This window comes from Simochromis diagramma, unplaced genomic scaffold (assembly GCF_900408965.1).
Source record: "Simochromis diagramma unplaced genomic scaffold, fSimDia1.1 OVJJ01000304.1, whole genome shotgun sequence".
NCBI lineage: Eukaryota > Metazoa > Chordata > Actinopteri > Cichliformes > Cichlidae > Simochromis > Simochromis diagramma.
This window is the reverse complement of record NW_024387030.1, coordinates 3,556,846-3,571,607: the sequence shown is the minus strand read 5'-3', so window position 1 is coordinate 3,571,607 and position 14,762 is coordinate 3,556,846. Positions and strand designations below refer to the sequence as shown.

The window sequence follows — 14,762 nt, the reverse complement described above, 5'->3', positions numbered from 1 at the left end:
TTTGCATATGAACCAGAAAGCATTTTTTTTATTTCACAGAAAAAAAGAACAAAACTGTTTAATCTCAAAACACTTTGGAAATTTGCTTTTTTATTTTTGACATCTCATTGCAGGCCAGGAAAACATACCCATCCATTAAAACGTGCCCCTTTTCTGTTACACAAAAACAAAGTTAAAAGAACAGTATTCACCTCATCAATGAAACCTTCCACAGTGTCTTACAACATCATCAACCACTAGTCCAGTTACTGCACGGTGATATTTCAATGCCATCCTATAGACAGAGAAGAAAAAAAAAGTCTGGTGCCTTCAGAAGTGATTTGTATGATTATGTTTTTTTAAAAAAAATAATTATTTTACAGAATTAAGACATGTATTAATACGACAAAATGACAGAACCAATTTTGAGTTGCGTCCCCGTGACGACAACAGCATCATCATCAGCGTGCACATCATCTGTGCACACGGGTGTGAAGAGGATGCGCAGCCTGGCTTCGGCACGGCAACATGCACAGCACACAAACACACACTGGCCAACGTTTCAACTCAATAAGTCCTGGCAGATAAAACCAAAAACACAACCAAATGAACAATATAAACAGCCACTAACGGCAGGGATAAAATGAAGAACACTGGCACTTCCTTTTGTTCATGAATACCTGTTCAACTGAGGACCAAAATATTTCCTGTTTCAGGATTTTTACAAAGGGACAGATAACAAAGTGACCCCCTGTGACTTGCAAAAAAAAGGGAAAAAAAAAAAAAGAAAATCTTCACACTTCCACTGGCTCAGACGAAGCGACTGCAGATAACCTGTAGATGAAATGTGAGAGTTGTATTGTCATGCTTTTTACCCCCCAGGACACCTAAACTGTGTCTATGTAAACATACACTGAAAGTTATGTACATAATCTGTTTTGTGTTGCATCTGAATTGGGACAGCAAGCCCCTCCAACTGTCCTCCCTATTGTGCAGCAGTGGACCCATTGCTCTTCATTGAATATATGTGTGTGTGTGTTTATATGTAAGAGAGAGATAGTGTGAGAGAAAGAGAGATAGCGTGAGGTGAGCATGTGTGGTCCAGGGCCAGGAAAAGAGCATCCGATTCAGCCACGAGACGTATTTACAACACTGCTCACCACAAAGGAAGAACACTGAGGAAGAGGAGGAGGAGGAAAGAGTGCTGAGAAATTAAAGAAGGAACAACCACAGGGACTGGAGATTGACATCCCCCTTGTGGAAATACAGTGTCACTGCCATTTACTGTCGCCTACTCTAAAAAACGTTTTTTCCGTCCAATATATTTTTTCTTTATATACTTTAAAACAGATGTTGCATCCCCCCTCCTCTTTGGTAATCTCTTGGGTGATTTTAAAATTAGCCAAGAATCAATTCCCACATACACTTTCAAATTATTCAATAAACATGTTTTCTGACACTTCGGGAGTTTCTGTAGTTTTTTTTAAACTCTTGTTTTAAAAACAAAGCACCAGTCATGTGTTAAACGTAGTTCATTATTAATATCGGGCTACTTTCAAATTCAACCTGGAGCTACCTGCTGCTCTCACGCCCACACCAACAGCTCTCGATGCTGAGCAGTTTCACCCCAAACGGAGAACCGCTGACACTTGCTCTTTACATAGTGACTACAGCAAAAGGAGGCCAAAATTATGCAACACATACAAAACTAATACAGTAATAATAATTCTAAGGAAGGATACATTTGCAGACTTTGGCAAGGAAACATTTAATTACTTCAAAGCTGCACTAATGACCATTTCTTAACTATGAAATAAATTTATGGAAAGTGTATTGAAATGAATGAAGTATTTTCGCAGTTTTAGTAACTAAACATTTGTGCTAAATGCCTGCAATTAATCGGAAATGAAGCTAGCCTTCTGCACACGTCAGGTAAACAAAATTTTCCTTTAAATATTCAGTGATAATTCAAAGAAAGTGAAAACTCTAAAGCTATCACGTACTTCATTATTTCAGCCTTCAAGCTCAAGTAGACTATAAAAGATGGTCAAGTCCATGCATGAACTGGCCAGCAGGGGGTGACTTCTGTGGATGTATAATGAGCAAGAAGGAAAAATAACCCTGAAATCCTCACTCTGTAACCCCAGTAAACACTTAATGATGAATTCATGGGCTGATCGCTAGTTTCAGGTAATACTAAATAAAACATGAAGTTTATTCTCTGGGTTATCGATGGGGGATTATCCAGGATATCAGGAGTTTGCTGTCAGATGTTTGCTCATCATCTTCTGGTTTGAGACAGAGAAGACAACAGCAATAATGCCCAGCTCATGTCATCATAATGAGACCAACCAATGGATGATGTGAGGATGGATATGCCCATCATTAACAGTCGACGATGGGCGACATTGCACTCACAAGCTGGTGGCTGGTTGCAGATTAGGTACCTAAATGTTCTACTCTAAATATTAGACTTTGGTTTTTATTGGTTAAGGTAATTTCCAGGGTGTCTGGAGACCTCTGTAAATATATGTAGTTTGAATGCTTGAAGGAACTAAAGCAGGGATGTCAAACCCATTTTACATCATAGGCCAAACATAGCCCATTCTGACCTCCAGGCTTTAGTTTGACACCTCTGCTCTAAATGACACGGTTGACATGGATGGATTATAACCCTAATAATAGTCTTTTCTAAACTTAAACTTTAAAAATGTCTGCTTTAACCAAAATGTCACAGAAAAAAAATCCGTGAAACCCCACAAAACCTATTACCTTTGAAGGACCTTTTTTAATGTAACCATGTGATGGTGAATAAAGGGCATCTGGTATAGCTAAAAAGCTAAGCGCAAAACCAATCCATAGGAGAAAGCTTTTTGTGATTGTACAGATACCTGAAAGAGAGATCTTAGCCAAATTGAGTGGGTATGTGCTCCTGGAAAGCCCTTAATTCCATGATTCCAATCAATTAATGCAGCTTAAAAAAATAGATAAATAAATAAAAGCTCATGCACCATATAAGAAGGAAACGCTCGCGTTCTTCAGCAGAGCAAAGAGCTGGTGGTTGTGGGCAGCTGCAGCAAACGCCTTTCCCTCCACAGGCACTCTGTTCAGTCCATAACGACACCTTTTTATTGGCCTTTTGCACATGTACAAGTAGAATTCTCCAGAAGTCGAACTATACAGCAAAGTGCATGGAAGGAAAAGTACAAAAATACCTCTGAATTTATCTCTGCAGCAACACGTTTTTTTTTTTTTCCTATTTTCAGATTTCTGATTGAAAAGGTGAAAACTTGAGTGAGACCAAGATATCAGTAAATAAATAAAATACAATGTCATACTTTTACCTAGGCAAGATACATAACTCTTAGAAATGTGAAGACATCGTTCCATTATATAGTTTATCCCCCACCCTCCCCTCCCACTTAGCCACAGCTATCCTCTGTTGTTAGAGCAGAAGGTGACCACATTTAAACAAATATTCAAAATATACAGAAAATATGGAAATATATTATATATAGATACGTTTAGAGTACGGAAGTAATGTTCAGGGCAGTTTGACCATGTTCACGGCGTCCACCTCTTCCCCTCCTGTTTGAATGGTGACTCGTCTGCCAGTATGAACGGCCGCTGTCGCTGCTGATTTTCCTCTTAGTGTAATTTCTGACAACTCTGCCGTGCTCCTTAGGAAACTATGCAAATAAAAATAAATACTATGAATCCATCCCACTGTCACTCAACAACATATTCCCATTTTCACTATAATCATTTGTTACTCCATAGATCTGAAAATAGTTCTTTGATTCCTCTTTGTGTCCTTGTGTGTTCGTTTTTTGTTTCGTTTATTTTTTGCATTTTTATCCCCAAAATACTTTTTTGTTTTTTAAAAAAAGTCATTCTCGTCAGATGTTGAGAAAAATATAGACCTCTGATTAACTCAACCCTCTCCGGATATAAGACTGCAGTCTCTTCCAGTGGAATGCAGGACCACCTATTGGCATCGCCATCTTCTGTACTCGGTGGTATCCCAATCCCAACTGTAAGCACACTCACACAGGCTCAGGGTCGCTCCTTTATCAGCCAGGCCTGTCGGCACTAGAGGGCAGGATACACACCTCCAAGTATCCTTACAGAAGGGGTTGAGAGAGGAAGAGGAGTAGGGAGGTGTAAAGGAAAACCCTCTCCTGTCCTTTCCATACAAGATTGACCTAAATTCCACAGTGAGAATTCACTCTTTTACCTCTAAAGTTGTACTTTAAACCCCTGTATGTTTGTATTGTGTCACACTGGAGTCTTTTTTTGTTTGTTTAGAAGCCCTCTATATGACAGTAGGCCTCCAGACTGGAGAAGAGAATGTAAAGAAACCAGAGGCTGAAAAGGAAGGCTGACGTGGCCAGTCTGTGTCCCCGGGGCCCGCCCAGTTCTCCTCCGATGTGGGCCCGGCGCCGGTAAAGCAGCACCGAGATGGCCAGGAAGGCGAAGATGGTGAAGAGAGTGACAGAAAAGGCCAGCGAGCCGGCCTCCACCACAAACGGCTTCCCTTTCATGTGCCAGTAAATGGCCGCCACTGACCAGGCCATGCCGATTCCCAGGAAGACATTGACTGCGTTGCTGCCAGTCACATTCCCAATGGAGGCGTCTGCGTAGGTGTCCTGGACTGCTGCTACTTTACTGGCAAAGGTGTCTGTAGAGAGAAACCATCTGTCATGAATATTTTAATTTGATTTAATTATTTTAAATGTTGTGGATAAATCACAAAAGCTGTGATGGTGAAAGCAGCTGAATTTAAACACGAGCTAATTGTGCTGGTGGGCAGCAGATTAGTGACGTAAAGAGGAAGGTAAGTACACTGTAGACCAAGTTATTTCTGCTCCATATGATACCAATCAGTGCAATATCCCCACAGCTCTGGCTATGAGTCACCCACATGTTGTTTAGTCTTTTCAGAGGTTTTGGAGGGGCAGCCAATCAGAAGAAGGCTGCCTTAATGGGAAGGAGAAGGGAGCTAAAACTGCTTATTCTAGACAGACGTTGAACTGAGGGGCTGCACTAAGGCTCAGTGTAAGATAAATAAAGAAATGAGAATGAGCACAGGACAATGAATAGGCTTTAGAGTTAATGCTCTCTCCTCATTCATTTATGGTAATGGGAAGGCATTTTCATAGCCCTTTTCTAATCTTACAAACCTTTTGAAGCGCAATACAAAGCTCTACAAATTTGATCCTTTTCACATATAAATTCATACAGCACATTTTCTGTGGACTTAAGAATTTTATCTATTTGCATTTTGAATTACTAATTAACTTGAGATGCACGCTCTTTATTTTGGACTGTGGGAGGAAGCTGTGGCAAATCCACACAATAACAAGGAGAACACGCAAACTCCACAGTGTGAGGCTACAGTGTTGATCACAGCAACAGCTTCAAATAAGCGCAGAAAAAATAAAAACATTTTATGGCATTTAATGTATGCATTTTCTAGAGCAGTACATATATGAGGATAAAAGAGTTAAAAGAGTCTTAACAAAGCTAATCTTAATTGCTTTGACTCAGTACTGGTAACATTAGATTTTGATTGAAATGCTGCTAAATCAGGTTTGATGGGCAGAACTACATGAAGTCAGCTTTTTAAGCAAATCCAAGCATAAACTGAAGGCCCAAAAATAATGACAACAACAGCAAAACACAGAAAAGAAACACCCTCTCAAAGCTGCTGGGATTTCCTGATTATACATAAGGTGTCTGCTGGAGTAAATTTCCTGACGCTGTGGGTAATGACACAGTGGGTAAGTGTTACTTTTCAGTTTGCAGAGTTAAGGCTGCAAAAGAGTGTATTTAAACCCAAACCATGATCTTTTCCTAAACCTTCAGTCCTGTCTGACAAACATCTGACTTACTCCACCGCAACTCTTTCAACCTCTTAAAGCAGACTTTGTAACTCTGCAAAAAAGGACAAAGTAAACCTTGTTAATAACTTCATGTAACAAATCAAAGCATCTGATTTGATGAAGATTTCTGAGCCTTGTTTAACTGTCATCTAGATTCTTGTAGAATAGCAGTTGATATTTTCAAAAATGGAAACTACGTTTCCCACAAATCGTGAAAGGCTCTTCTGTGAGCCAGGCTTGGTTGTTTTTAAAAAAAATTATATATATATATATATATATATATATATATATATATATATATAGCAGAAAATGCTGATGCAGTCAGAGTTTTTGGTGACATATTGTTCCTGTCAGGGTGGAAAATGTCATTTTGGAGTAAATAAGATCAGCAATCTTGATGACAAAGCATGTTTACTGTTGGAGCCCATGAAGTCACAATTTTCATAACAAAAATATGAACCACATATCCATCAAGCGACATAACAAATAATGAACACAATTTCAGAGCCCAGATTTGTATGTAATAAAAATTTGTGTATTGAAAATGACACGTGCTTTTCAAAAACAGTTCCTTCTGCTACTCTTGAACTCACCTGGGACTGAGGTGCCGAGTGCCACAAAAACCACAGCAGTGACAGAGTCCTTTAGGCCAATAGTGCAGCCGAAGTGAGATGCCAGGTCGCCGATGACGGCCGTGAGCAGGCCGATTATAATGATAGAGATGGTGAAACACGCCCAGCCATTCATGTAGTCCGTGGGAGGAACACAAGCAAACAGGACCTTCCAGAAGACGGTCAGGAAGTGCATGACGTAGTCAAAACAGGAAGGAAGCCTTTCTTCCCCTGTGTCATCCTCGTCCTCATCTCCTGGGCAGAAGTGGGGCCGAGCGGGGGGAGACAGAGAGGGAAAATAGGATGACAGGAAGGAGCGGAGGGAAGAGGAGAGGATGGAAAAATAGCAGCATATGGACAAAGATAAAGAGACAGCCGTGAAGCAGGAGAGGTAAATATTAAGTGAGGAGACAGGGAGCAATGAAGAAGAGAGAGACAGAAGATGAAGAAGCAAAGGGGAGTATGACACAGAAAGAAGGATGACAGATGATGAAGCAGAAAGTTGAGAGAGCGAAGAGGATAAAGAACCAAGAGTTGGAAAAAGGGGTGAGATAAAGGATCCATAAAGTAAGTAGATAAGGGATGACAGAGGGGAAAGAAGAGAACAACATTTACTTAAAATGACATCTCAACTTATTTCTCAGTGTGAGACAGAGAGAACCATCTATCTGTTTGTCTGTCTGTCTGCACAGTTGTTTACATAACTAATCACATGGAAGAAACTTAATACATTTGGACACTTAGACATAAAGACAACCTGCTGAAGCTGAAAAGGACGAAAGGACAACAGGAGCAAATACAAATCCAAATTTTAATATTCCAGAGTGATAACGGAGGTCAAGCAAATGCAGACTACTAACACAGGTAGTGCAGAAAACTGGTGGGAAGGGAACAAATTTCAGAAGGATGGATGAGAACTGATGATTACAGATTAAAACAAAAACCTATTGCAACAATAACGTTAAAAAAATTTCAAAACTACATTAGATATTAGAAAACTCGCATGAACTCTCCCTAAACCAAACTACGAAGTAATTCCAGGCAGGTTTTAACAAGGTTTCAGATTTACTCTCGAAATGTAATTACGTTCTGGTTTGAATGACATGTTTCAATCACACTGTGTTTTGGGCAATTAGATTTGATGTTTTCCCTTGTTTAGTGAGCGTGTCAGAAGTGTTACCCAGTTAACAGTGACATGGATGTAAACTCTAGCATATTAAAAAAGCAGTGCACATAGTACTGTAAATCAGCTGCCCTTGCAGAAACTCTGGGGTAACATAAGAGGGATTTTCAAGGGATGAACGCAGCCCTTTTGATTTGCAGGATGGCCAAGTGGCCAGAGAATGCTCCTTACGAGCGCATTCGGATAAAAGTTTCATCTCAGCAGCTGAAAATGTCCGTGGATACCCTCCTCAGGTGAAGGAACAGGGTACTCTCTGTGTCCCAGCGCCTCAAAGGCAACTTAGCAGAAAGGCAGGGACACTGTCAGGACTCAAAGTGTCAGACTACGTGAACTGCATGCATTTTTCAGCCAGTGGTGGATCATGAAAAAATAAAGAGCATTGCAGGATTTAATATTTCAGCAGCAAAGTGACAAACCAAGGCCTTCATGGCGCTCACTGTTGTGGCTTGACGTGATAGATGAGGTATGTGTTATGTACAAGACATTATTCAAGAGCTTTGCTTTCACCGATATGAGTTTTTGCAAACGAATAGTGGCGTCTATATTTTTAGACTGAAGACTGCGGCAAAGCAAACAGTGCTGCCAGAGTCTTCGCCTGATTAGACTCTTTCTTTATGTTAAATAATTACACAGAAAAACGCATAAAAGATAAATGGCTTGGCTTTGTATACCTTTTGCCTTTATTGTCATACAGAGTCACATATAACATCTCATACTGAAGTAAAGTTTGGGTTTTACAGCCCACTAAGAGCGGATTACATTACCTGCACTGACTGTAATGGCCTCCATGAACTGCTCTCTCCAGGAGTTTGTTCCCACCACCAGAGCCAGGTTGGTCTTCTTGATAAGCTTATCCACTGTGCTCTGCATGACACGACACCAAAACACAAATCAAATCCATCCATTATTTAGCCCCAGAGTTTTTACTCTGCATCCATGGAGCCTCCTGAAGAAAAATACTCGAGCTTCACCACATGATGGCAGTGCTTTCCAATCCCTGATGACAAAAACCCGTTTAAAGCATGATAAAAACACACACACACACCAGAAACAAACATGGAGGGTATATTTGGAGGGCAGAGGATGCATTAAAAGCAAATCACCTCCAGAAATAAATCTATGTGGGATGGGAAGCCTCGGAAGAAAAGCTGAAATTTGAAATATGTAGCTGTTCTTTTATGCAAGGTCGCAGCTGGATTAGTTATTATGATCTCTGTCTTACTACAACAACCATGTACGCGAAGCTATCTTCACCTTGTTTGAAGAGTAACCTTTCCCACCTTAAATTCATACGATTCCTCAATAATGACTTCTAGCTTGGAGTGTTCTCCCAGCACCGGCTTCCCCATCTCCGCGATGCGCTTGGCTTCCTCCTCGTCAGAAGTCAGCTTCCTGTCTGGTACATCTGAGCAGACGGTGCAGGAGGGAGCAAAAGACAAAGGAATCAAAGTGAGAAAGATGACAATCAGAACAAGCAGACGCACAGCTGAGCATCGTGTGGTGTTGCACTTTGGAGCGCACAAACAAAAGATCAGAAGGTTGCTTTATTTAGAACTTTCATATTATGCTCAGAAAACACTTTTTATGTGCGGTGTTCAAGTTACTTCTGTGTCAAACTAAAACAGTCATTGTGGCAAAGCATTAAAAGTCTCTCTGCACTGCATTTGGTGGTGAGCCAACTTAGTTGTTTAAAGGTTAGACAAACGCATTCTTTATCGATCACAGCAAAAACTCAACCCAGGCAAATATTGGGTGTAAACATTTTCCATTTTGCTTTCAATGATTCTGTTTTTATCCACATGTGCTGGACTTTACAGCAAATTTCATACTATAAGTCAGCACTTCATCAGGAAATCTGTCATGCGTTCTTGTTAGTCTTATAGGTATTTACTGTAAATTCCTCCATCTCCAAAAACATTGTAGCTTTTGGTGAGCTTTCAGTCTCACTTAAGCTGACTGCTTTATAATCAGAATCAGAATCAGAAAGGGTTTTATTGCCAAATGTTGAGCCGTATTTGACGTATTTGGTTTATTCCAGGCTTTAGCACTCAGTATTTCTTGTATTTCAGAGACACAAGTCTCAAAAGCTCAGCATAATAAACCTGATACAGTATAACTCTGCATGTAGCTACATGATATGAGAGGTGAGAAAGGGCATTCCCTGCTCAGTGTCCACATACTGGCTTTAAATGATATTACATGATCTTTACATGGCAGAGTAGAGCTTGTTCAGTTGTCAGTGAGATGGATGTTGTTGGTCTGCAAATTCAGTGGCTGATATGATTTTTACAGTTGGGAAAAGGTCAGCAGATTCATCTCAATGACAACAGAGTAGATCCATACACCGATGAAGACAGCTTGATATCGAAGAAAGTTCACGAAAATGAGTGAGTCTTAAGTTAGAATTATTTTATCAACCTTAGGAGGAATAATGAACTTTTAAGGATTTGACAGCTCAAGCTACAGCGCTCTAACAACAAAGTCCAGTAGGACGCTTTTGGAAGTATCTATTCTTATTCCTTGCTGTATTTTCTGTTATCCACACACTGTTCCACTGGTGGATGCTACAAACATGGCTGAAATTCCACAGAAGTGCAAGTAATTGAGAGATGAAAGCTAAAAACGAAACTTTATCTGACACATTGTTTTTCTACTCCTGTCTCTGTGTGATGACAGTGATAGTGGATATGCTTAATACAGTAGAATACAGATTCTACAAGTCTCACTTAGTTCATGAAACTACAATCAGAAAAAGGCTGAACAAGTATGGCTTATTTGGAAGGAGGACACCTCCAAAGAAGACCATGGCAGGACAGCTTAGGATTGCAAAGCTGCGTATGACAAAACCAATGTTTGGACAATATGCAGAGCACGTTTGATGAAAACCAAACACAGCTTATCAGCACAAACACCTCCTACTAAGGCATGGTGGTGGTTGGGTGAGTGTTTGGGCTTGCCTTTCAGCCGCAGCTCCTGAACACCTTACAGTCACTGAATCAACCTGAATCAACCATGAACTCCTCTGTATACTGAGGTATTCCAGAGTCAGATATGAGGCAGTCTGTCTGACAGCTAAAACTGGGCTGAAAGTAGGTCATGCAACAGGACAAAGATCCCAAGCACAAACAGAATGGCTCAAAAAGAAATGAATCAAGATGCTGCAAGGGCCCAGTCCAGACCTAAATCTGGCTGAAGTGCTGTAGTGAGACCTTAATAGAGCTGCACCTAAATGAATGCTGGGAAACCTCAATGAACTGAAGGAATCTTGTAAAGAAGAATGGGTCAAAATTCCTTCACAACATGAGCGACTCATAAAGTTATGCCAGAAACCATTACTTGCAGTTACTGATGCTAAAGGTGGTTCTGAGTTATAATCAATCATGGGGATGTACTTAATTGTTTTTCACAGGAGTGCATGGAGTTTTTTGAAAACCTTCACATGACTTCACTTTCCAGTTTTTGAGGGACAGTTGGTTTAAAGAATCAGCAGCTAAGAGAGCTTGACTGAAGCAGAGGATAAACTGAGGGGCTCCACCAGGTCCCAGTATAAGATAAATGAAAAGTTTTGCAAGTAAAGCTGAAAGAGCAATAAACATGGAGATGGAAATGAGCATGACAGGTCCCCTTCAACTGTAATGTGGAAGCTCTGATGAATTGGCGTCCAGTCCATGTGTGCCTGCGTGCCTTTGCTTTGCAAAGAAGCAGCAATGCTTTACTGAGCTCCTAAGTACATTCCATCAAGCCCCATAACATCAGTCCTGTGCTGTTCAGCTCTATCAGGAAGGAGCCCTTGTGCATCCAGAGGCCTCTCATCCTACTCTGCGTATGACACCCCCACTGAGCCACCTGGTGCAGAGACCCTGTCATCTTATATACGACTCCAGAGTTAGCCCTGCTGCTCTTTGCTGACAACATGCTTACCATTAAATATTAACATTGCCATTAACGATCACAGGCAAGTCCCCTTGATAGGAGGGCGCGTTTGCAAGTGCACACACGCGGGCATGCATAATATACCAGTGCATGAGTGCCTGCGCACGCGCGCGCGCGCGCACACACACACACACACACACACACACACACTTTTAAGCTAAATCAATTACACATCCAAGACAGTGTGTACCCTCAACTCCTGACAGCATTCCTTTTGCTCATGTTTAAAATTTGATTATCCAGCCATTCCTTGGCACAGTGCTGCACCACTACATGACACAATTTGCTTGACAAGGATGGGAAATATAATAATAACAGAACCACAAAGAGGTAATTAAATTTCTAATTTCAGGACTGTAGGTTTTTATCTTGATTGTTATCAACTGTTTGTACCTTGCTCTTGACTAGAGAACATAATTTATGGATTTGTGATTAATAATCCTCTGATTAGCATGCAAAACCATCATTAAGTGAAGAAGAGCGCTTCAAAGGAGCCATGTATTGTTTGTAACAATGACAAGAGAAGAGGACACGAGCGTGGGCATGCAGTTTATTTATACCAAACCTCTCAAGTATCAGTTCAGACTCAACATATTTGATGGTGACAAAAAATTGTTGTGATTTGGATTTCAGATCATTAAGGCCTCATGTTAAGACCACAGCACGCACAAGAGGTGATGTTAGTGGAGATTCTTATAGAGAAGGAATGGACAACTTACCATCCGCTAACAACAGGGCTGTTGATGGAGAGGAGAGAGGGAGGAGGAGGAGGAAGAGGGGAGGGAGGAAGGCATGGAGAAAACAGAAAATGCAATGAGCAATGGAAATGCAACAAAGAAACAAACAAGAAAGAAAAATGGTTAATAAGAAGGAGAGAAATGTGATGGCCTCGGAGAATTACTTTGTACTGACCCCGAGGTGCAACCGAACGTTCAATTGGCTGATGAGGAGGAAGGATTACGGCACTTTGTAGCTTTTTACAAGCATTTATTATGTTCATTAGGGGGGAAACTGTTAGAAATCAACAAAGCTGTTGAAAGTTTTCCTTCCCCGCCTTTTTTTCATGTTTTTTACTCTCAGCTTTGGTCAGATAACTGAGAGTAAAGAGATGACAGTTTCACATGAACACATATTTAACAAGAACGCTCATCTCCTAAACTACTAATGACCTCTCCTCCTCTACAAGCCCTTTAATAAACAGAAATAGTACGGTAAATACTAACCCCTGAAACAAATTAATATATGCATCAATTGCAAAAGTGCATTTGCTGTGGGCATCTGCAACTCGTGAAATGTAACACTTCTATAAATACTGTATTATGTAAAAGCTAGATTCACTACTGTCAATATGGTGGAGGGGAGGATGACAAGAATTTATTTGGCAGCTTCGGTTAGGGGGTGTGGGCCGTGAAACAACAACAACAAAACCTGCATCAACCTGTCGTGAATAGCTGCCAGCCAGCCTAAAAACCCAATGAGTGTTTTAAGGAGTGTGTCACGAAAGCCTGCACGCTGCTTTTAAATTCTGCAGAGATTCAAAACTAAACACAAGCAGTTCATGAAAATTCCCTGAATTTAAAGATTTTAGTCATTTTAGTCATTTTCAGTTTAAACCTGCATTAATTGGTGCTTGGCCCCTCAGCAATGATAAATAATCGTCTTGTAATACACATGTGTGCGTCAGTATCAGCAATCATTAATTTCTACCTAGTTGTTTGTGGTCACCACGCACTGCTGAGAACACTAGGTGGTTTTTCAGCTGCTAAACTTTCACCTTTGTGAACAAGCTAATCATTATCCAAAACATGGAGCCAATTATACTCAACTACCCACATTGTTATTGGGTATTTTCGTAATAACATACTTGAAACTATGAGCAAATATCTGTATTTAAATCTCTTTTTGGGCCGATCAAAAAATGTCACAGGACGACGAGGCTGTGATAAAAAACAAAAAACAAAACATACACTTCTGCAGTATATGTTCACCTAGAATAAGCAAGCAGGCACTTGTGCACTTGCTGAAATATTCTTAGTCAGATGTGGTATTCTGTAACACGATGATGAGAATGTCTCTCACAGCTGCTCAGAAACATCACTCCCCTTTCCCCACGTTTTGATTTGACTTTGCCTGGTTGTTTATCTGCATGCCGTAGCTGCGGATCACTGACACACTCAGATGCCCTCGGGAAAGTTTAAACCATAACAAAAATGAAATCATAAAGAAAAAAACTGGGGGTTTGTAAAGTAATTTGGCAAGAAAGATAATTGCATGACAAATTATGCCATTAGTGAATGAAAAGTGAGGAGAAAAGCGTCCCTATGGCTTTCAGCCTCTAGAGGTTCACGGTGACAGCTCTACCTTTTGACGTCTTCACGGTCAAATTCTCCTTAAATTTACAAACCAAAGATTTCACATGACTTTAAAAAAGGAATAGGACAACAAGCAGGAAGAAACTAAGCTGTCTACATCCAACATGAATGGACCGGCTGCTTACTGAAACCTTTTTCACTGAGACATGATACTAATTGACCTGTTTGTGTTCAGAGGCACCTTATCAACTCCCGAAATCAAATACAGTCCACAGTTAATCATGATTAGAAGCTAAGTGCATTAATTGCTATGGGTGACTTGCTTCATTATCATTAGTGGTCGCCGAGCTGTGTTGATCTTAAGCCAAATGTGGTGGAGTGACCACACCACACTAAGTAATAATAGGATGACATTTAAAAAAAAACTGAGAAGGGAGCCTCTCGCATTCACACATTCAGGTGCAGAAAATACACTAAAACAACTACACATTGTTAAAGTGGGTTTCTTAAAATCTCTAGCATGTATTAATTCATCAATAACTGTTCTGAACACCAGAATGATATCTATAAAGTACAAATGTTGTCTTTGGTGAACAAAAATTCAATTCAATTTACTTCTAATTTATTTATATAGCGCTGCCAAATGACAACAATAGATGCCTCAAGGTGTTTTATATTGTAAGATAAAGACTCCATAATAAATAAATAAATAAATATTTCCAGGTAGGAAAGAAGTGTTTTTGCTCATTATTTTGTTCATAATGATGCTGATAATGTGGAATGGTACGAGGAAGTTAGCTGCATCTAAATGTTCCAATTTTCATGACATAAATGTATGTTTTATTAATCCAGAACAGCC

General features: G+C 40.2%; 1 protein-coding gene across 5 annotated transcripts in view; it reads right to left on the bottom strand.

The window, feature by feature from the left end:
- The window catches only part of slc8a3 (solute carrier family 8 member 3), a 123,391-nt gene continuing 108,629 nt past the window's right edge, over positions 1–14,762 (bottom strand). For 3 of the 5 annotated variants that reach the window (XM_040042765.1, XM_040042764.1, XM_040042766.1), the window contains exons 4-8: positions 12,311–12,328; positions 8,939–9,063; positions 8,423–8,522; positions 6,458–6,727; positions 1–4,660 (exon numbers count right to left, since the gene is read on the bottom strand). In XM_040042765.1, the coding sequence (XP_039898699.1) occupies positions 4,284–4,660; positions 6,458–6,727; positions 8,423–8,522; positions 8,939–9,063; positions 12,311–12,328 (890 nt within the window). In that variant the 3' untranslated portion in view covers positions 1–4,283. The remainder of the gene's footprint in view (positions 4,661–6,457; positions 6,728–8,422; positions 8,523–8,938; positions 9,064–12,310; positions 12,329–14,762) is intronic. The other 2 variants (XM_040042767.1, XM_040042768.1) reach the window with 1 other exon arrangement.